The 22,841-nt window shown below is 36.9% G+C and overlaps 1 protein-coding gene across 7 annotated transcripts; it reads left to right on the top strand.

Moving 5' to 3' along the window:
* The first annotated feature begins 100 nt into the window (after positions 1–100).
* On the top strand, positions 101–22,820 carry LOC107829225 (methylmalonate-semialdehyde dehydrogenase [acylating], mitochondrial). 7 transcript variants are annotated; one of them, XM_075248549.1, is made up of 23 exons: positions 101–254; positions 5,021–6,157; positions 6,299–6,429; positions 7,085–7,145; positions 7,226–7,655; positions 11,961–12,058; positions 12,845–12,916; positions 13,004–13,165; positions 13,249–13,327; positions 13,745–13,899; positions 14,192–14,255; positions 15,778–15,857; positions 16,125–16,190; positions 16,911–16,964; positions 18,308–18,459; positions 19,569–19,659; positions 19,857–19,937; positions 20,644–20,721; positions 20,810–20,845; positions 20,945–20,988; positions 21,074–21,155; positions 21,816–21,906; positions 21,999–22,820. In XM_075248549.1, the coding sequence occupies exons 3-23, from the start codon at positions 6,404–6,406 to the stop codon at positions 22,418–22,420; spliced, it is 2,424 nt and encodes an 807-aa protein (XP_075104650.1). In that variant the 5' UTR covers positions 101–254; positions 5,021–6,157; positions 6,299–6,403; the 3' UTR covers positions 22,421–22,820. The 7 variants fall into 7 exon arrangements, with proteins under 7 accessions (XP_075104650.1, XP_075104647.1, XP_075104649.1 ...); XM_075248548.1 differs by having other exon boundaries at positions 117–254; positions 6,093–6,157; XM_075248546.1 differs by having other exon boundaries at positions 7,085–7,655.
* Positions 22,821–22,841: the final 21 nt, after the last annotated feature.

Raw genomic sequence — 22,841 nt, forward strand, 5'->3', positions numbered from 1 at the left:
ACTCTTTTCTTTAATTTAATATTAATATAATATTATTTAACTAAGACGAAATTTAAGAATCTCTTTTACTAAAATAAAGATTTGTGTCGTTATATCACTTACGTTTAAAAGAGACGGAGGGAGTAGTGGTTTCCTCTTCCGCTCACAGAACATACAAACCAACGGATACTCACCGCACTTGCCGACTCGGAAATACGATCGGAAACCCTAACGCATCCCTATTCCGTTCGACGGTAGCGTCATCGCCGTCTCCGGTAATAGCAATGTTCATTAGACATTTAGAAAAGATTTCTGCTTTGTTTTAGTTAGTCCCTCTTTCATGAATCGACTCCCTTTTTGTTGTTTCGGTTTCAGTTGCTCAAGAGTTAAGTGTATGAGATTGGATTCAAGATTTTGCAGTGCTTGATTAGTTCTTTTTTTTCTTCCTCTTAAATAAATTGATAGCTTAAGTAGTTTATTTCATGTAGGTTTTGATGTTTAAAGTTTGCAACCAGAGGTTTTGTGCAGTCCGCACTTTGTTCTTCTATTTGCTCCTACATCGTATTTGAGTGGAGCAAAAGGAGGGCAATTGGTATCAATAAACCGTCATTGGTCTAGTCAGAATCAGAACCACTTTAGTCACTGTATATTCTGTAGTTTCCGGTCAATGGGTGCATGTGGCCAGTTGTGATAATTGGCTTATGATTGTTGCTAGTTTGACTTTTAAGAAATAGCCTATGATGGTGTTTGTTTGGAGACTAATGAAAAAGGGTGCAGGGTCACGAGAGAATTTTATGCTTAAGTTGTTTTGTACGGGAGATAATACTATTTGGTGTAGAGTGGTAAGAAGAAGGCATCTTTTTATCTGAACTTTGGGGAGAGATATGGAATCCTGTAGCAGTATCTCCTCCAAAATAGGTGATGGTCATTGCATTCTTTATTTTTGATTTATCAAAAGAAATTCTATTGATCTGCACCAAGATAGTGACATACTACCTGGGAAGAGCAGTAGATGATGATCATTTCGTTCTCACTCTTCCGCTTCTCTTCTCTATCTACTATATTCATGATAACTTGAATATTGGGCCTTAGTAGACCCAACATACTTACAAGATGAATGTTAAGATGGATGTACACTTATATTTTATATTGGGCTAGAGTAGAAATAACCATATTTGGCAGAGCGGTAAGTAGCACACATAGAGGATGAATGAGAAGATCACCTGAGATGGTTTGACCATGTCATCCATAGATCTCCGGATACGCTGGTACATAGGTGCGACAATATAATGATTAAAGTTGATAGAGCGAGATGAGGTAGACCCAAAGTTAGGTTCATAAGACCTACAATCTATCAAAATCAATGCAGATTAGGGTTTCCATGCCTACCAGTTGGAATTGAGGTTTAGTTGCTATTATTATACTTCTATTGGGTCCAACATTTGTTGGGAGCTTTTTAGTTTGACTACTTAGGGAGAAGTGTTAGGTCTAGATTCTCTAATTTTAGAAAAACCTATTTGCCTTGAAAGACAAATTGTTTAGTATTAGAATAAAATGGACCTGAATAGAGTGAATACTGAATAAATACAAATGATCATACAATCGATCGCAATTAAAGTTGATTGCCTGAATGCTAAAGAGGCTTATGGTCTTGCTATCTTTAAATGTTTGATTATCTAAGATTTCTACTTGCTTGAGGAATAGAAATTTGGTCTTAGAAGGGTGAGGCAATATGCTCGCAAATCCTTCATATCTTATATTCCTATTTCTTCTTCCTAGTGCTCCAAACATTCTTTTGTATCTCTCTCTTAAAAACAAACATTTCTTTCCTGAATTAAAGCTTTTTCTAGGTTATTGGTTGTGTAAATTAATGATTTTCACTTGATACATATTCAAATACCAGAAGTAAATTTATCTGAACTGGTCTATTATGCTGCAAAATAATGCAATATGTTTATTTATATTCGTTCTTTTACTTGGTTCCACTTTTTGATGAGAGAAATGTTTATTGATTTTCTGGTGGAAAAACCACCGTATATGCCAAAGAGTAGAAAGCCTACACAAAGATATAATTCTCTACAACAGACACCCAATCAAAACAATAGACAACCAATCATCTACGCCCTTAGGAACTTTGTGGATGCTCCAAAAGTTAAACAAAAAAATAAAAGACAAGCCTTAAACCAATGTTATAAATAGCGCTCGCCTCAGCGCTAATAGCGTGAGGCGAGGCGAGACAATGTCGCTATAGACCCTCTGTTGCGTTGCGTTTCAAAATAGCGCTCGCCTCTGCCTGTGTGGCGAGAGACGACAGTGTCGCGAGAAGCGACCGTAGCGTTAAAAAAAAAAGGGCAAAGACTTAACAAAAAGGGTCGCGATTAGGGCTTGACAACATAGCTTCTTCAACTTCGAACAAAACAATAGAGCTTTATCTGAACTCGCGATTAGGGCTCTGCCATCGTCTACCATCGTCTTCTTCATCTGAAAGCTTGAGGTTTCTGCCATTGAAAGACTAGGTATGCTTCTTCTTCTTTCTTCTTTCTTCTTCTTCTTTCTTCTTTCTCCTTCTTCTTCTCTTCTTCTTTCTATTTTTTTCCCTCTGTTTTTTGTCGAAAAGAACAGAAACAAAGGTCTGTTTTTGTGCTCTATTTTTCGAGCAAAATACAGAGGTCTTTCTTCTTCTCTTAATTTTTTTTGGCTCTGTTTTGGCAAAATAACAGAGGCTGTTTCGAGGCCCTGTTTTGGCAAAATAATAGAGGCTGCTTCTTCTCTTAACAAACGCTCTGTTGTTTTTAGGCCCTGTTTTGTTTGCCTTTTTTTCAATTATTGACTTATAGTATTATAGAGTGGAATTAATTGCATATTGACTTGATAGTTTTTTTTCCTATAAAACAACGTTGAAATGGCGTCATCCGATAGTAATAAACGAAATGATATAGCTTGGAATTATGCTATACAAGGCTCATCAAGATCTGCAATTAAATGTGTGTTTTGTGAAAAACATATCATGGTGGAATAACTCGTCACAAGCAACATTTGATAGGTGGATTTAAAAATGTAGTACAATGTCCTCTTTGTTCGCCCGAGGTTAGGGAGGAAGTAAAAGCGTTTGTTGATAAGAAAAATGTGATAAGAACTCAAATGAATTATGAAGCATCGGTGAATCTAATTGATGAAGATGATGAAATGAATGAAGATGGTGAAATGGGACCTCCGCCCCCCAAAACTCATAAGATATCTTCAAATAGTTCTAGTGGGTCATCCACGACGGCACGAACGGTGACAAAAGGTCCTTTCAATCTTTATTTCTCGGCAAAACAACAAGAAAAGGGAAAAGGTGATTCTGGTTCAGGTTTAGAAGCCAAGAAGATTTTGAGGGATCGCGCCGTAAGTGCCTTTGCAGCATGGATGCATGATGCAGGGCTTCCTTTCAACTGTGTTAACTACAAAACTTTTGATAAGTTCATTGAGGCCGTAGGACAATATGGCCCAAGAATGAAGCCTCCTAGCTATCATGAAGTTAGAGTAACTCATTTTAAAAAAGAGGTGAAGAAGATGACCAAATTATTGAGGAGCATAAAGTGGAATGGAACAAGTTTGGATGTTCCATTATGATGGAGAAATGGACAACACGGAATGGAAAACTGATCATAAATGTGTTGGTAAACTCTCCAAGAGGGAGTGTTTTTCTTGAATCTTACGATGCTAGCAACTCTTCTACGGATGGAAGCAAAATGTACAGCTTGTTTAGAAAGACTATTGATAAAATTGGAAAGGAAAATGTTGTACAAATTGTTACCGATAATGCTTGTGAGAATGTTAGTGTGGGTAAGATGATGGAAGCTATGTATCCATACATTTATTGGACTCCATGTGCTGCCCATTGTAGCAACTTAATGTTTGGTGACATATTCAAGGAAAATCCATATGCTTCAGGTAACTTTAATATAGTTATCTTTAAAGCTTTAACTTTATTTATACTTATTATGACCTATCCTATTAAGTATTAAGTATTAACTATAAAATTGTTATTGATACTTTTACAGTTTTCACTAAGGCCGTCAAGGTATATTCTTACATCAGTCAGAGGCCGTTGCTGTTGAATTTGATGAGGAAATTCACAAATGAAAGAAATTTGGTGAGACTGGCCAAGACTAGATTTGCAACGACTTTCTTAACTTTGCATAGTTTTTACTTGCAAAAGAAAACTTGAGAAAGCTAGTTCTTTCAAATGAATGGAAAGATAATAGATATGCAAAGGAAGCTGCGGGGAAAGAAACTGCGAAAGTTCTTATTTCTCCATCATTCTGGAATGACATCGTTCGGGCTCTTAAAGTTGGTGGTCCTTTGATTAGGGTGCTTCGTATGGTGGATGGGGAGAGAAAACCACCAATGGGCTATCTTTATGAAGCTATGGATAGAGCCAAAGAGACTATTGCAGCGTCATTTGAGGGAGATGTTAGGAAATATGAGAAAGTTTTTGAGATTATTGATAGTAGGTGGTCGAATCAACTCCATCGACCTTTGCATGCAGCATGCCATCTTCTGAACCAGGGATTATTTTACAAGAACACTAGAGATGAAGCTTTGGATTCAGAGGTGTGAATTGGATACCATGAATGTCTTGAGAAGTTGATCCCCAATTCAGCGACGGTAGATCAAATAGGGGAGGAGTTAGGTAGGTACTTACAAGCAGAGGGCCTATTTGGTTTACAGGCGACCATTAGAGCCAGAGACATAAGGTCGCCAGGTAACTAACTTTAATATAGATATCCTTATAACTTTAATTTAATTTATTTGATTTATATTTATTAACTTTTAAAATATTTTTCTATAGTTGAATGGTGGATGCAATTTGGACATCAAACTCCAAACTTGCAAAAGTTTGCCATCAAAGTACTAAGCCTAACTTGTAGTGCATCTGGATGCGAGAGAAATTGGAGTGTATTTGAGCATGTAAGAAGCATATTTATTATATTAATATATTCTATATTGTATTATTATTAGTATCTATTAATTAATCTAAACAATTTATGCGCAGATTCACTCCAAAAAAGGGAATAGGCTTGAGCTATCGCGTCTCAATAATCTAGTGTATATTAAATACAATAGAACATTGAGGCGACGTTATGAAGCTCGCGATACCATTGATCCGATTTTGTTGGATATTTAACTGGAGCCCCCCAAAATCATGAAGATGAACAAGTGTATGTAGGAGATGATCTTGATTGGGGTACTGTTTCTATGGCGGCTGGAGTTGAGGAGAATATCTATGGTCTTAGAGGGAGTTCTTCAAGTTCAAATTACAAGGGAAAAGGAGTAGCAAGTTCAAGCCGGTCCCTAATTGATGAAGACTCCGAGGATGAAGAAGATGATAGCCAATATACTGCTAACATTCATGAAGTTCTAGAATTTGAAAATCTTGAAGAAGAATTGATGTTGCTTGTTTTAGACTTTTAGACTTTAGTTTATGAATCTACTATGACTATCTAGTATCTATTGAGTTTTTAGTTTTATATATATATATATATAATTATAGTCTTATATATGTATATAATATTTTATGTTTTTGTATAAATTGTCGCTTCACATAAAAAAGGCGAGCGCTTCGCTGCGCGCAGCCTCTCGCCTCAGTGAAGCGGGCCCTCGTCGCTATTTGTCGCCGCACGCTATCCAAAACACTGTCTTAAACTGTACAAAGTCATATTCCCCTCTCCCAAAGCTCTCCTATTCCTTTCTCTCCAGAGTACCCACTTGAGTGCTAGCGGTGCAACATCCCGTGCTATGCTTCTCCTCTTCCTCCCTCCATCCTATATGTCCAACTATACATCACTCCTTCCACTCCTCCTCCCTCCCTCCTATATGTCCAACTATGCATCCCCACCATGTTCAGGGAGGTGGTGGATACTAGCTTTGGACCTTCTTCTTATTTATTATGTGAGCAATTAAGTTTGCTTTGTATCTCTCTCACATAATATCTGTCTGTATGGTTGTCGGTATCTATCTCCGTAGTGCACTTGTATGCATGCTACCTGTGCATATTCTCTCTTTTACTGATGTATTGCTTCTTCAATTTCTCTTTCTGATGCCAAACTGTTCTATGTTTTCTGCAGTTGTTAGAAATATCACAAGTCTAAAGCATGGCCATCCATGAGGACATTGTATAGTAGATCATGTGGTGAGTCTCTTGGTTCTGTCTCTCTTCCCCTTTGCTTGTTGCCCCTTAATATATCCTTTTATCAAGTCAGCTTCTGTGTTCATTTTCTCACTTTTTGCTTTGGTCTTCTGATGACTGTTACTGTTGGTTTGAAATCATCAGGTTAATGGTAAAGGTAACCATAGTCATCTGAATGATGGTCAAGGTATATATACCGGAAAATGAATTGATTTGAGAGTAAAAGTTTCAGCTTGGCATGGTCTCTGTATGATTGGAGAGAATTCAGGCCGATGGTGAGGCTATATGTAGCATATGTATCCTTGTAACTTTTTTTATAGCATCTATACATTTCGCACTATTAGGTATTCAGAGGATTCATACTTAAAACTATTTTATGTTGGCAGAACCTACTGGAACCTTCTTCCTTGTCCGGGTCTAAGACCAGTTATGCTTTCAAAAGCTCATATAGGTGGAGTTATCGCCATGCATCTAGTTGAACTAAATTTAATTGATAAAGAAAGGAAAAAAGAGGGGCCTTATATTGTTAGTTGTAAATTGACCTGTATGCTGATCTTCTCTTTTCTACCATACTTCTGACCCATTGTTCTGAAACCTAGAAGTATGTGACAGTTAAATGCTTCAACATTTTCTAAACGTGTTTCCATCAAAACTTTGGTGGTTGTGTTTATATTATTTTCCCTCTAAGTCAACTGGAAATTTGTTTCTAATAGAATTATTGGAAACAGGTACTTTATGTTTCTTTTCTTAATCGCTTTCTCTATTTATCTGGAAGGTTGGTAGAAGACTTGAGAGCAGATACTGTACCAAACAATTTGATAAACCTTGCCTGCATCTTTATGTAGCTGTGAAATTGTACCTGTTTGAGTTTTTGGTCAATATTATTAGTTTGTGGTGCTACTTACTGTATTTTTCTTATTGCATGTGCAGGTGTATTACTGTTAAATATCAATCATGGAAAATACTTGCACGGATCCAAAAGAAACTCCAGGTATGTTACCACCTCCACCAGGGAGTTTTATCGATCGTGAAGAACTCATTCAACATGTTGGGGAGTTTGCACTATCCCAGGGATATGTTGTCACGATCAAACAGTCTAAGAAAGACAAAGTGGTAGTACTTGGCTGTGATCGAGGAGGTGTTTACCGGAATAGGCGTAAGCCTGTCGATGAGACATCCTGTGGACATTCTCGAAAAAGGAAGATGGGATCTCGGTTAACAAATTGTCCTTTTGAACTTGTGGGTAAGAAGGAAGATGGCTTGTGGGTTCTTACTGTAAAAGATGGATCACACAATCATGAAGCCTTAAAGGACATCTCAGAGCATCCCTCTGCTCGACGTTTTTCAGAGAAAGAAGTAGTGTTAATTAAAGAGATGACAGATGCTGGTTTAAAGCCACGTCAGATTCTAAAGAGGCTTAGGCAGACCAATCCAGATCTTTTGTCGACACCAAAGCATGTTTACAACGTTAAAGCTAAGCTACGGCATGGAAATCTTAACGGTTGAGCCTTCTTTACCATCCTTATCCTCTAGTGCTTACTTTGTTTATCTCTTATACTCTCGTTCTAATATTGGTTATTACTATTGGGATGCTTATTTGGTTTTTATGTTATTATAGGTCATTGCTCTTTTCTTGTTAAATCCTTACCTTAATATATAACGTTTCTCATCATTTACTTGGGACATCAAAATCACAAATAACTTCAAGGAAGAAGTGTTCTGCTAGACTTTTACCGTTATCTTACCTTTTCATGTTCTCCTGAATGAGCACGTGCTGTACTGGTCCATGGCTTGTGGCAAAAGGCTGAAGTTGTGGTGAAGGCTGAAGTTCTTCTCCAAGAAATGTCAAGAGGCTGTAGAATTTAACTAATTAGGACTTCTTGTAATGTAACTTCTTGGCATGTCGCAGTAAAAACAATTTTTTCCCCATGAGGGTTTGAGACTGACACCAGAAGGCTGACATTATGGTGCTTGACCACCTACAGTAGACCCCTCCATGCAAAAAAAAAAAAAAAAAAAATTACAAAATCAGCTGCTAGGCGATGGTAGCTCATTGCCAGTTTATCTAATTTAGCACACCTGTCCCCATCTCATATAACTTATTCAACTAAGCTGTCAGCTTCTTTTATGAAAGACTGAAAGGTAGAAAAGGAGATACTTCAAACTTTTGGTTAGCGATGTGCTTTGGGGTCCGTACCATATAATTTACAACCCACCTTGCAGCTGCATTGAGATGGGGAGCTGCCTTTCAATTGAAATGCTTGTAATCCAAATATTTTGCTTGTCAATGTAGACCGTCACGAGTTTATCTAATTTTTTACACCTGCCTCCATCTCGTTTAACTAATTCAACTAACTGTCAGCTTCTTTTATGCAAAAATGAAAGGTTGAAAGGAGATACCTCGAATATTTGGTTGACCATGTACGTTTGGGGCCCTACCATGTGATTTAGAACCTACCTTACAGCTGCCTTAAGATGAGGAGGTGTTTTCCTACGGAATGAGTGTTAACCAACTGAGCCTGCAAATTGAAGATTCTTAAATTTATTCCAGGCATGGAATAATTTTCCAGACGTGTGTGGCATGCTATCGGTATTAGATTCCTGTTAGAGCCATAAGATTATTGATGTTCAAATTTTGTCACATCAGCTCCCTGCATCCCCTATTTGCGAATAATTTTCTTATATTTTTCTAATTTTATTTCACATATGTGAAACTCATTTCTTATTAGTTATTGACAAATATTAAATGTCAGACCTTAGTGTACTAGTTCCGTAATACCAAATTCACTTGTGATTTATTTTTCTTCCTTACAAAAAATGAGCTTGTGATACAAATCTTTTCTTGGATCAGTAAAAGATAGTTTTATAGATGCCGCTTTGAGGGTAATACTGGGTGGTATGTATGGTATAGCCATTGCATATTGTGTAATGAGCTCAAAAAACATAGCAACTAGAATAAGCATCGTGAGTATGCACGGGAGAAAAATCTATTATTATTAATAATGATACAATGAGCCCTATATATAATACATATTCTACTCCTACTACATATGGGATTAGGACATATTCTACTCCTACTACATATGAGACTATGACGTATTCTACTCCTACTAATATGGGATTAGGACATATTCTACTCCTACTACATATGAGACTCGGACTATTTACAAATTACACATAACTATCTAAGGCCTCATTTATTTGCACTTAATGGGGGTCTGAATCTTAATCATTCAGATTTCATACATTAAGTGCGTTTGTTTTTAAAGTCTGAATCTTAATTATTCAGATCTTAATCATTAAGTATTTTTTTTTTATTATTTCATAACCACTTAATGGGTATGAATAGGTCTTTATGATTAAGATCCATAACAGAGACTTAATTTCATTAAGATGCTATCCTACCATTATCAACTACCACCATGCCACCCACCACCACCATACTCAACCTCCACCACCACCATCCTCCATCATAGCCGCCACCATTGTCGATTACAACCACTCACCATCCCTACCATTCCCACCACCCCATCATTCTCAACGACAACCAACACTCATCCACCTCAACTACCACAACTAACCACCCCATCATCATCAACAACCATAGCTGACTCTACCCATCATTATAGTAGATACCACTACCAATCACCACTAGCTTACTACTAAACTACCACCATCAACCAAATCTGCCACCAACCACCGCTTTTAGTCGGCATTCATAAGCACTACCGTTAGCCATCACCACCACCAACTATCATATTTTAAAAACTATATATTTTAGTGATGGAATATTAGATTAATTAGCATTTTATTTGAATTTTATGTTTATTAATTTTCAAATAAACGTAAATTTTATACATTCAGATATTAAAAATCAAACAATTTTAATCATTTAATATTCAGATCTTAATACACATCTTAACATTCAGATGTGTATTCAGATTCATATGTCTTAATCTTAATACATATCTTGATATTCAGACGTGTATTCAGATTCAGACGTCTTAATCTTAAAAAAAAACAAATGAGGCCTAACACTCCCCCCAAGCCGGTGCATACAAATCATATGTACCGAGCTTGTTACATTTGTAACTAATACGAGGACCAGTGAGGGACTTGGTGAAAATATCTGCAAGCTGATCATTCGACATACAAGGCCGCTAGACCCCCCATCAACAAAACAAGGTGGTTGTTGATAAACACAAGTTGGCCGAAAGGTCGTCAGAAAATTTTGAAAATAGTGAGACTAAGTCGAATTCTATACTACAAAATAGGTTCTAAAACATCACTAGAAAAACAAAAACTTTTATGGGAATTATTGTTTACGCCGGGAAATCACTGTTCACATCGGAAAAAGTGCCATGTTTACGCAATAAAAAATAAAAGTTGTCAGAATTTGATGTAATCTATATGGGTAGGCTCGGAATCACTGGACGAGTAAGTTGTCCTGAAGAAGTTTTGTCCAAAAGGGGACGGAATGACTCACACACACCGGAAAAAGTTACTGTAGCTCGCCGGAACCCTAGTTCTGGCAGCGCGTGCAGGCGCGCGAGTGACTTTCTGCCGTAGCGATTGTCTGGGGTTTTGTCGCCTGACTTTTCCGAACAAGACAGTTTTGTTGGTTTTCGCACAAACACTTGCCGATGAGGAGATAACACAAATCAATCTTGAGTCGTCAACCGCAAAGACGCACGGTGACCGTCTTTTCTGTTCCGATAGGATTGGAATTTCTGAGGTTTGGGTCGCATAAGGGTTTCAGATCTGATGGTGGTACTGGTATATGCACTGTATAACAGTAACAGTGATGAACCCTGGGAACAAGACGAAGTTGCTGGAAAATTGCACGGCGATGAGATCTTTCTTCCCGGATGTCGTTGGAATGACGCACAACAATTATTTTCTCATTGAAGCTCTGATACCATGTGAGAATGCACGGCAGAAAAATCTATTATTATAATGATTCAATGAGCCCTATATATAATACATATTCTACTACTACTACTACTACATATGGGACTAGGGCATATCCTACTCCTACTACATATATGTGTGACTAGGACTATTTACACATAACTTTCTAACAAGCATAATCATAAAAAGATATGAGCTTACAACAACAACAACAACAACAACAACAATCCAGAAAATCCCACAAGTGGAGTCTGGGAAGGGCAGTGTGTATGCAGACCTTACCCCTACTCCGGAGGAGTAGAGAGGCTGTTTTTGATAGACCCTCGGCACAAAATGGAACGAGACTATGCAGCAGTAATAACAAAGGAAACCAGAAAAGATAACACCAGTAACACAATAACCAAGAAATAGAGAGAAGCAATAACAATAAGCAGTAATAATGGCACGGTACTACAGACGCAAAATAAAAGAAATTAAAATAAAAAAGAAATGAGGTTTATTGTGCATAAAATTCCTGGGTCAACGAGTTACTGTTTGCTTGAGTATCAACTTTGTCAGGCTGTGTCAACTTGGTTATGCGATTATTCATGTTTTGCACATCTTAAGCATGTTTTAAAATTTTATTTACTTGATAAAAAAAATGTTTTGCGCATCTTAAGTGATTCCATGTGAATTCTATGTGCTAGTATCACTTTCATTTTGCTGCCATTGAGTGGGACTGCTTTTGATGCATAAAATATTACTGATGGCTAAAGAGGTTTTGCCCGAGTTACATAAATTTTAGCAGGTTGCTTTAAGAGACTTCTACTCCCTTCAGTTGAAATCTGATATAACTACTGGTATATTATGACTTTGTTATTTTCACATACTGAATTATCGTAAGGTGTTATTTTAGTGAGGAGATTCAAAACAGCGAGGCCTTGTACATCTGTAGAAGGGAACACTCAGCCCGCAATGACTACTCAGCCTTCTTGGAGGAAACGCTATCCTCCGGTAAGGTTACTTGAATCTAATCAACCATATTCCAAAAGTAACTGCCTTTTCTTGCTCTTATTTTTCTTTTCTTTTCCTCTCCCTATTCTCAAGAGAGCGATGGTTTTTTGAAATTTATTCTAGTAAGATAATTAGTATATCCCTCGAGAAGAAACATTTTGAACTTCCAATTCCTTTTAACCAAGGTAAAGCACGAAAGAGTGAAGTCATCCCTAGTCACTCGCTTTTGCTAGTTGCTGTCTAGTGCATTAGCTTTGATAGGGAAATAATTATCTCATCTAATATGTAGGCAATTTCAGTTTGGGGTTCAGGTCATCTACCCTTCTTAAATTACACCCAATAGTTATACCGTAACAGCTTTCTTTTAAACAGTTTGAAACTGTGAATCGACTTATGTGTGAAGCTAGAAGAAATGTCTAACAAGTAGTTTTGGTGAGAAATTAAAGGATGAGCTCTCTGCTTCTATCTTGATTGTGTCAAATATATGATACTGCTTAATCACTCCAGGAGACTGCTTTTGATACCACATATGATTCTTCATTTGATAAGGGATAGCATGAGCTAATATTACTTTGTACCAAGGAAAAAGAAGTTTTTCTTTTAGTTTACAGGTATTTTTGCTTTGCACTTCTCAATATCCCTCCTTCCATATCCTAATTTCTTATTGGTTCATGGGGTCTGAAAGTTGGTGCATAATCCTTCTCTTGTATCTTTGGGATGTAGGCATGATAAGTGCTCCAATCTTTGAGTTTAATGGATGTTTCTTTGTCCAAACTTTTCTTGCAGAGGAACCCTAATCTTATTGGTGGAAGATTTGTTGACTCGCAATCATCTGCATCTGTTGACGTACTAAACCCTGTAAGTGCAGCTGCACAAATATGGACTAAACTTTTCTTTGGTGGAATTCATTTTAGCTTGCTTTTTATGACTGAAATCTAATTACAGGCAACACAACAAGTGGTCTCACAAGTTCCTTTAAGTACGGGTGAAGAACTCAAGGCTGCTGTGTTTGCAGCAAAAAGAGCTTTCCCATTGTGGCGGCACACACCAGTTACAACCCGTCAGCGGATCATGTTCAAGCTTCAAGAACTTATCTGGAGAGATATTGTCCGTATCTTGGGATTTCGACCATTCTTATATGTTATACATATTAGGGCTTGCTTATAGAACTGTTCACAATTATCATGTAGGATAAGCTTGCTTTCGCCATAGCTACTGAGCAGGGTAAGACTTTGAAGGATGCATACAGCGAAGTGCAACGTGGGCTAGGTGAGTACCTTATAACATTTTCCTTTGCGTTATTCATGATTAAATGAAAGGGGGACTTGCTCATATCGATTCCTTGTGAATTTGAATTCTTGCTATCTAAATGAATTTAATATTTTTTCTTTTTATAAAGTAGCATTCTGAAAATCACACTTTAAAAGGCCTCCCTTTTACATTTTCTTGCGAGGATGTTTGTTGTTCATGACTCTTAAGCTAACATGTATTGCCATTTTTATCTCCTAATAATTTCAAGATTTTGAGGGAACAACTTTCATTGTCTTCCCAATTTGAGAGGACAACTTTGAAATCCTTCTGGTGCTAGTTATGTATTATTTTTTGCCTAGCTGATCTGTGAGAGCTAGTGCTTTTTATGCACTGCTGTCCGTTGCCAGTTAAAGTGGTATGGACTTGCTTTTCCAGAAATAGTGGAGTGTGCTTGTGGTGGGGCAGCACTGCAGACAGGGGAGTTTGTTTCAAACATGTCAAATGGAATCGATACTTTTAGTATCAGAGAGCCTCTTGGAGTTTGTGCAGGAATATGCCCATTCACCTTCCCTGCTATGATTCCATTGTGGGTAAGCCTCACTACAGCTGCTTCTATGTCATATCCTTGGGATCCACTATGTCTCCTGGATGATTCTTTGGATTTGATTATTGAAGATGTTAGGAACCCTGATTTGTTTATCATCAATTAGCCCTTAGAGAAGTCTAGCGGAGGTTTTGTCCAAAAGAAGCTTGGGCTTAACGGCCAAATTCTGTTTTCATACCAGTTAATTTATTTCTTCCCTCTGAATTTTCAGGGTTGGCAAGTTGTGGTAATCCAATATTTTAACTAATTGATGGCTTTGATGGTGTGTTCTTTTGCAGATGTTCCCTGTTGCGATTGCATGCGGCAATACATATATTCTAAAGCCATCTGAGAAAGCTCCAGGTAATTGGTTATGGTTTAGATAAAAATTTGAGGCTGAATAGCTCTGAAGGTGGTTAGTTTTACTGTAATTACATAAAAGCAATCGGCATCCATTTCAATTGATTGAGTTGTGGCTTTATTATGGTGATCATCTTATCAGAAGAAACTAGTATGGTTATTGACTGCTTAGAATGTGTCATTTGGTTTCTTCTCATCCATAAATGAAGCTGTATGGATGCTGTAATGACTAGTATTTCCATAACTTAGTGAAAATTCAGTGCCAACTGTACTGATCATGTAAATTGCAAATAAAATTCTTCTTTAAGCGTATCAATTGAGAAATATGATATGTAGACACCCAATGTAGGATACAACCATAATTCAAATTTTGAAACTACTCATAGTATCCTTCCCATATCAATGTATTTGACCTCACTGCATCAAGGGAATATATAAACATTCTTAGAGAGGGAATTTGAAGATACGTTGGTTATTTATATTGCATGTCTTGTCAAATATTTTACTTTATGTCCTATTTTTGTTGCACTATGTCACTCTGAAGACAAACTTTACATTTTAGCTATGTTCAAAAACTATATGTTAGAATTTCTGAGAATCACAGCAGCTGAAATATTCATATAGTTAACTTTTCCAGTTTTATTTTCTAAATGGGTATAATAGACATAGATATGTACAAATTGAACCTTCGTGACCTCAAATCTTAAACTGTGCCACATGGCGGAGGGAGTGGATAATACCACATGTAGTTTACCCCTTTACCAGTATAATATGAATATTTGGGCTAATAGAGCAACGGAGAACTTCTTAGTTTCTTCCCGTAATACTTTCATTTAAATGCTCGGAAAAGGTCTTGATGCCTCTCTTCCCTTTTTCATTTTGAAATCGTTAGTTAAAAGAGAAAATTAGGGTCTTGTTAATAGCATTCTTTCTGTCATACATACTCAAAAGAGATTAGGAGCAAAATATCTGATAGACTATAATTAGCCAGGTTAATTTTCAAAATGTAGTCTCAACAGAATAGTTTAAGAGATTTCACATTATGTTTTTCTCCTGTAGATTAATTTTGGTGTTTAAAAATATACTCTTTCCGTTTCAATTTGTACGACGGTGTTTGACTAGATACGGAGTTTAAGAAGCAAAGAAAGACTTTTGGAACTTGTCTTAAACATGACATTACTTTTTTGTGACTATCCACTAATGGTAAAAGGGGAGGTTTAAAGTTAACTGTTTTCAAATTTGGAAAGGTGTCATTCTTTTTGCTACAGATTGATAACAAAAGAATTGCCAAGTAAAATGGAAGAGAGGGAGTAAGAGTTAAGGAAAGAGGCCTACTTTTGGAATACAAGCAATGCGAAGTATGTCATTTTTGTGAAAGAGAGGGTCTAATATTTCGTCCTCTCCTCAATGCTTGTATCTGTAGAATTGTTTAGTTGTTCCTCTTTCTGTACATCTGGGTATGTACCTTAGAGAAGGTTCTGATTAATGTATGCAGTTCTTATGATTGTAGCATCTTTTCTTTCAGGAGCTTGCATGATACTAGCAGAATTAGTATTGGAAGCTGGTTTGCCTAATGGTGTCTTAAATATTATTCATGGCACCAATGTAAGCTCCAATTTCCATGATTAACAATCACTGTTGGCTCATGAACTTCCTTAATTTGAGGACAAGAACACATATCTGATTGTTAATTTGGACTAGGTCTCGCACTTGGCTTGCATGCCTTGAATTGTTCGATTTGCTGACAAACCAGTTCTCTAAATTTTGGAAGCTGTATTTGACCTCTATATAAAAATGTTTGCTATCTTCCATTGTGATAGAACTTATTCTCGGCACCATGTTTTTGATTAACATGATACTTTGTTGGTGCAGGACATTGTCAATGCCATCTGTGATGATGCCGATATTGAAGTTGTGTCTTTTGTTGGTTCTGATGCTGTAAGTTTTACCCTCGCATAACCACCTTTAATAGTCTGAAAATGTTGCATCTTTTTGTTCGTTCTTTGGGGTTTAAAAAATCCTCAAGGTAATGGTGTATAGATGTATTGCTTCATTCTTTGGATCTTTGACCCTTGCATAGTTAGTTCCTTTTCTTCACTCTAATTGTGCCTGTAGTAAAACAAAAAGAGGATAAGCTGAGAGAGTTTGGAAGGGAGTAATCAATTAAAATATTTGCTAGAAAAAATTGTCACTAAAGGTAACCAACCATAAGCATATGTAGCTACAGATCATACTTTGATACTCCTTCCATCCCTAACTGAAAGGAAAACAGAAAGAAATGAAAAGCTGCAGGATCTTATTTTAAAGGTGATTTGCACAATTTAAACCAAGAATGAACAAAGATAAAAGAAATGAAAGAACCCATATCAAAAAGGGAAAAAAAACTGAAGGGACTGCAACACCAAGTATGGTGGGAAGATATCGAAAGCAACTAGGCAAAAGCAAGTCGGTGGATTCGAGTTTTCAATCCTCCCTGTTGCGTGAGAGACAATATTTTACTTATAGTGGTAAGTGGTCGGATTCCAGCTATAGGCTGCTATTAACTGTGAAACTCTACAATCTTCATGCCCTTCCCCTCTTGATTACGTTCCACTTATTTAAGCCTGGCAATTTGCATCTTCTTTATCCTGTAACTAACATATTCTTGTCATAATCAAGGCTCAACTGTATATGCATGGCAGATCATTGGCGAACAACAGTAAATGTGTCAAGGTAAATGTGGCTACTCTTACTTGTTATGGCTGTTGGTACTTTATGCTGATTCCTTTTTTTCTTTTAATTTGATGAATCAGAAAAATTTACTTACACTACACCCAGATGGTGTGATCTTTACAGAAGTGTTTTGAGTGGCTTCACTCACCCTACTCTTTAAGCTTCCCCTGTTTGTGGGATGGTAGTGTATATATCAAGCCTCCCCAAAAGTCTAACCAATTCTCTACACAAATTTCATTTTACACCTAAGTATAAAAGAAGTAAAAGAAAACTCTTGACCCTCTATAGTGGACTCTCTATTCGTTCAAAAGCTTCCTGTTTCTTTCCCTCCACAAAATCCAAAAAATGCAAAAAGGAGAAGTCCTCCTATATTGCTTTTCCTTTCCATCTCTTTCATCATCTTCTTCAACTTTCTGGTGGTGCTACGTTTTGGAATCAAATACTATCTCCATCTCCAACAACAAAATCCAAATTTTGTAACAGAAGCTTCCATCTTCGACAACAACATGATCAGAACATTGCTTTTGTCTCTCTCCCTCTCTCCCTCTTCAGGCATAATCTCCACACAAGTCACTTATCTGCCTGTACAAGTCTACACACTAGAGAGGGATTGGGATACCAATCTAGCTCGACGCAAAGATTCCACTCATTTTCTCCCGATCAGTGCACCTAGAGCTGGAAGCCAAGTGGTACAATAGCAAGAATTAGTCTGCCGTCCATCTCTATGCAGGCTCGACACTTTCAAGCCTTCAGTCACTCACTAACACTGAGCAGCCCTCTACAATTTTTCCAATGGAACCTAGTTGAATCATATAATGGAACCTACTCTTGAAACATCTACCTAGACAGGTTTCTCGAAACTTCAGTCTGCTGTCTTTTCTGTTGACACCTTGAAAAAAGCCTCCCTTTCTAGCTAAAATCCTTTCTAGGAATAGGGCCGGGCAGGTAGCTACCTCTCTGTAGGATCTCACCAGTTTCATGTCATTCAATCTAGTAAGCAATGTGACATATATCTTTCTCTTCATGATATACTAAGCTTACATTACTCAGCAGTCAGCACGATCAGATCGCTCCAGATTTTCTATAGAAGTTTCTGTGATCACTTGGGTACTGCCGAGGACTTGATTTGGCTGGCAAAGTCTAGAGAGAAAAGAGAGTTTCTGTCTCTAACTAGCCGCTTACTTTATGTGGATCTTAAAAATATACTGGACATACGGAAAAAGAAAAAACTGCACACACACGTTTTGGATACTTGTGCATACCCATATTCAAACGTACCAGTAAACGAGTCCATGTAACATAATCCTATGTTGCCAACTTGCTGTTATAACTGTTCTCCTCAGGCCAATGCGGGAGCCAAGAATTTTGCTATTGTCATGCCTGATGCAAATGTTGAAGCTACTTTGAATGCTCTAGTTGCTGCTGGTTTCGGTGCAGCAGGCCAACGCTGCACAACAATCAACATTGTTGTTTTTGTTGGAGGCTCAAATTCATGGTACGCATATTAATTCTCCAGTTTTTCATTTGATCAAGTCTCTTTTCTGCTTTTTGCTTACTCCAGCTTCTCTCTCGTTAGTTGCTGTGGCAAGAATTTCCAGTTTACTTGAAGGTTGACTGTATGCTTATCATATTCTTGTTTTGATCAGATAAAGTATATTCTATTAAAATCAGTACCAAGAATGTACTATGTGGAGTACACCTGTATGCTTATCATACTCTTTGCTGATCATTCTTGATGTCAAAATGATAGTCAATAGAATTTCATTTTTCTTTTTAAAAGCATCCAAAATTGCGACACAGTTAACATGCTTTATATTTTATAGGTATATAAACTCAACTTTCTTCGACATTTCAAGTTAAAGCACTTTCCATACATTACAGACAATCAGGACATATTTAGCCTTAAATAAAGAAAAAGTTAAAGTTTGTCATTTTATACTGCTAATACAACAATAGCCCAAATTTTAGGAGTTAGTTTCTTATTTTTGAGAAAATTTTCACTCTATCTTCCATATGTATCCTTCTTGTGCTTAGCTACTTACTACTTTGTTGAAACGAATGTATTGGATTGATTAGAGTTATAGTTCTCGGCATCTTCTTTCACCATAAATTGAAGTGCTGCTATCTGTGAATAAAAAACTCCTACTATTTGCTAGTGAAATTTGACTCAACTCTATCAAAGAACTTTTGACTTGTAAAAACTCGCAATCAGTTGCTTAAATTTTAAGCAATGAATGGAGTTGTTAAATCTTTCTTTCACTTTATTAAGTAGAAAAATTCCCATCACACTATCATAAGTCTTAATTGGATTATAGGGTGTTTTACTCTCCCTTTTCTGATGGTAAATGGGGCAAAAAACCAAAAGGTGGGAAGTTCATTAAGGTTCAAGACAAGGCAAATGATTAGTCCATTTTTCATATTTTAGTGGTGGACTTGTATATCCTTTTCCAAGTTCAAGTTAATCTTGTACTTTTTACCACTCCAATCTTTACCTCAGGGCTCAGGCTTTACAAGATTGCATTTCATTTGTTGTTGCTTCTCAGTTATTTGATTAGTGGATGTTAGCTGTATTTATATGCTGAGCTTCTTAATTATTACTGACAGGGAAGATAAACTAGCAGAACGTGCAAAGGCACTCAAAGTAAATGCTGGAACTGAACCTGGTGCTGCCCTTGGACCAGTAATTAGCAAACAGGTACATACTTTGACCCTAATTTCTACTTTGATAGGAGATTTGCAGTTGGGTTACTGGAGCCACTTGAGCTTGTACTGCAAAATTACCATGCAGTTATCTTTTGTCAAGTAGCTTCGGTTCTTTGATGAATTTTAGTGCTACTTTAAGTTCACCTTCTTGGATTAATTTATCGTAATTATTTGGTGTGGCATCCATAGGTCAGGGAACGGATATCCAAGCTAATCCAAGCAATTGTTGATAGTGGTGCGAGACTAGTTCTTGATGGGAGACAGATTGCGGTACTTTCACTTTGTTTTGTGTTTTATCAATTTTTATGCTTCCAGAGATGGAGATATCCTCCCACCTCCAATACAAAAGGGACTCTAGGTTGAAAGAGACCTGAGCTGATTTAAAAATATTGAACTTGATACCCTTATTGAAAGAAAATATTGAACTTTTCTTACAGCTGGTATTGTAGTAGTTGTATAATATACTGGATTGTCCTGATAGTGCTACCTCATGAGTTATACTTGCGTCTAAATTGCAATATTTTTTCCGAAGACATACAAATAAAACTGAATGCAATTGGAGGTCAAATAAAGTCATCTTTCTTGTCTCTACTTGTAAGGGGGCTAAAGAAGAATAGCAGGGTCAATTTCTCATAATCCAATTTCTTTGATTGAGGTCATGTTTCATCTTGAAAGCAATAACTTCCTTAAATGGCTAATCTATTAGATTCTTGTTTGCGTTTTCTTCCAGATTGACCAGACCTATTAGTTTGATTCCTTGGATCATTTGTTTCTGCTAGAAAAAAAGGTAGTGTTGCAGAGTTTTCACAATTAGAATATTCTTTTGGATGTCAGTTTCCGTGGCAGTGATTGCATTTTCGTTGAGAAACTCCTAGAGATAGGAGAAGGAATGTGGTCTAATATGGAGTTCCTTTTTGCAACTTAAAGGTACCAAAGCTGCTTTCCTCTCTCTTAAACATTTGTGGATTACAAATAGGTTTCCAAATACGAGTCGGGGAACTTCTTCGGTCCCACAATATTATCAGATGTCACAGAAGACATTGAATGTGCCAAGGTATCTAGTTTTCGTTCTAATTCCTTGAGTACTTTCATGCACGCGCAAAAAGTGTATTACTAAGTGCTATTGTTCCTTTTGTATGCAGGAGGAAATACTAGGTCCCGTTCTTCTTTGTATGCAGGTTAGTCATATGTTTCTAAGGTTCCAGACCCCTGTTCTTTTGCTGCATTTCTTGTGAATTCACTGAAATTTTCTTACCTCTTGGTCTTTTTAACTGCAGGCTAATAGCATAGATGAGGCCATTAACTTAGTGAACCAAAATAAGTATTTCCCATTACTTCCTTATTAAATCTTTGTGTGAAGTTTTCTGTTTTATTTTTATCTTATCATTTATGCTGCTTTTATGAAGAAAATATTGCAATGGAACATCTATTTTCACGGCCTCCGGGACACTTGCGAGGAAATTCCAGATTGAGATCGAAACAAGGCAGGTAAGACATTGCAATAGGGGAGTAGAAATAGGTGAATATTTTTGATAGATTTTATTCAGGTTGCATCTTTATGAAGGAGAAGGAATGGTGAAGTTCAGGAATATGAGAAAATGCATTCTGATTAAAGTTTTCAATTCAGAACTGATACAAAATAAACACTAAATTTTAAAAGGTGAAGAATATAAAAAGTATATTTTAAGTACAACTTAAAACCACCTTTGCTATTTAACATAACGAGAAGAAATAGCCCTCTGTAAGAAGAAGAAGCCTCAATTAGTGAAAAAGTTTAATTCTTATCGAAATTAATAACTGAGGGGCAATTTAGTCCACTCACAGAAAGAAGTAACAACTAACAACTACAATTATTAACACTCCGAAAAAGGTCTGACAAGGAAAGATTTGAAGTAAGTTGTATTATGGAGAAACTGAGGCATCTAAGGGTGTGGCCTAGCAATCAATAAAGTAGGAAAAACCATGAGAAACAAGAGTTACCCGATACTTGTGCTAGTCAAATGAGTGTAGTAGTCAAGGTGCTCACAAGCTAACCTAGACACCGTCATTACAAAAAAAATAACAATAGTAAATGGAGAAATTGAGAAACTTGTACAACCAAATTGGTGTCAGAAAATTTGATAATTTTGCGCATGTTGATGGACTCAGGTTTGCATAAATGCTGCTGTTCCTGCTCCTCTGCCCCTCTTTTCTCTCACATGCTCAGAGTTGTCTTTTGCTGGGGATATCAATGCCAATGGTAAACATACTTGGAATAAATGCCTTTGTTCCTATTATCTACTAATTTGTCCTGCATCTTAGTTGTCTTAATTGGAGCTGTGGGCTATGTAGGCAAAGCTGGTGTACAATTTTACACCCAAATAAAGACAGTGACTCAGCAATGGAAGGAGTTCTCCAGTAGTGAAGGAGGATTGCCATTCTTAACATCAAACTACCCCCAAAGTGATGATGGATTATCTCAGGGACTGCAAGCTTTTCAATATCAGAGTGGCGCTGGTGATTATCAAAGTGGCGATGGAGTAACTGAGGGATTACAATCTATTGATTACCAGAGTGTTGGAGAACCGCTGGCGTTATATTCAAGGGATTTCTCAAATGGAGATGGAGTCCATCTGGCTTTACACCCAAAGGATTTCCCAGGAGGTGGTGATGGTGAATCTCTGGGAGAACATTCAGGGGACATTCCAAGCGGTAATGGTATATCCCCAACAATACCAATATCTGATGGATCACATTGGACATTGAACTTTTGAATAGCAATTATTTACAATTGGAACTAGAAAAATGTATAGTTTTGTTTGCTAAAGGATTGATTTTAGTTTTTTTTTTTCTTGATATATTTTCCCGAAATGAGTAGCTGAGCTATTTTCTGTTGGTTCCTTCTTTGTCTGATGGATCTGGTCCAAGAAGTGACGATGATCATATGTGAAGATTGGTTGCTTGGAAGTGTAATATTTGATGTGAGAGCTATGTGCTGTTGGTGCTAATTGAAGTCTAATCTGAACGTCTTTCACCTGAAAATTGCATGTAGGACTCCAAAATTTCGATGTGGTGGAAGTTTTAACAAATTGTGTAGCATCAATATGGCAGTATTTTGTAACAATGTACTGGTTTTTTAATTAAAAAAATTAAGAGATCTTTGGAAATGTTGAATGATCATTTTGCGTTTTTTAT

This window comes from Nicotiana tabacum, unplaced genomic scaffold, assembly GCF_000715075.1.
Source record: "Nicotiana tabacum cultivar K326 unplaced genomic scaffold, ASM71507v2 Un00001, whole genome shotgun sequence".
Lineage (NCBI taxonomy): Eukaryota > Viridiplantae > Streptophyta > Magnoliopsida > Solanales > Solanaceae > Nicotiana > Nicotiana tabacum.

Bases quoted from the DNA above. Each gene is read 5' to 3' on its own strand.
- LOC107829225 (XM_075248546.1), top strand. From the start codon at position 7,109: ATGGAAAATACTTGCACGGATCCAAAAGAAACTCCAGGTATGTTACCA. The intron at 13,166-13,248 runs GTCCGTATCTTG...ATTATCATGTAG, and splicing joins AACTTATCTGGAGAGATATT to GATAAGCTTGCTTTCGCCAT. The intron at 13,328-13,744 runs GTGAGTACCTTA...TTGCTTTTCCAG, and splicing joins CGAAGTGCAACGTGGGCTAG to AAATAGTGGAGTGTGCTTGT.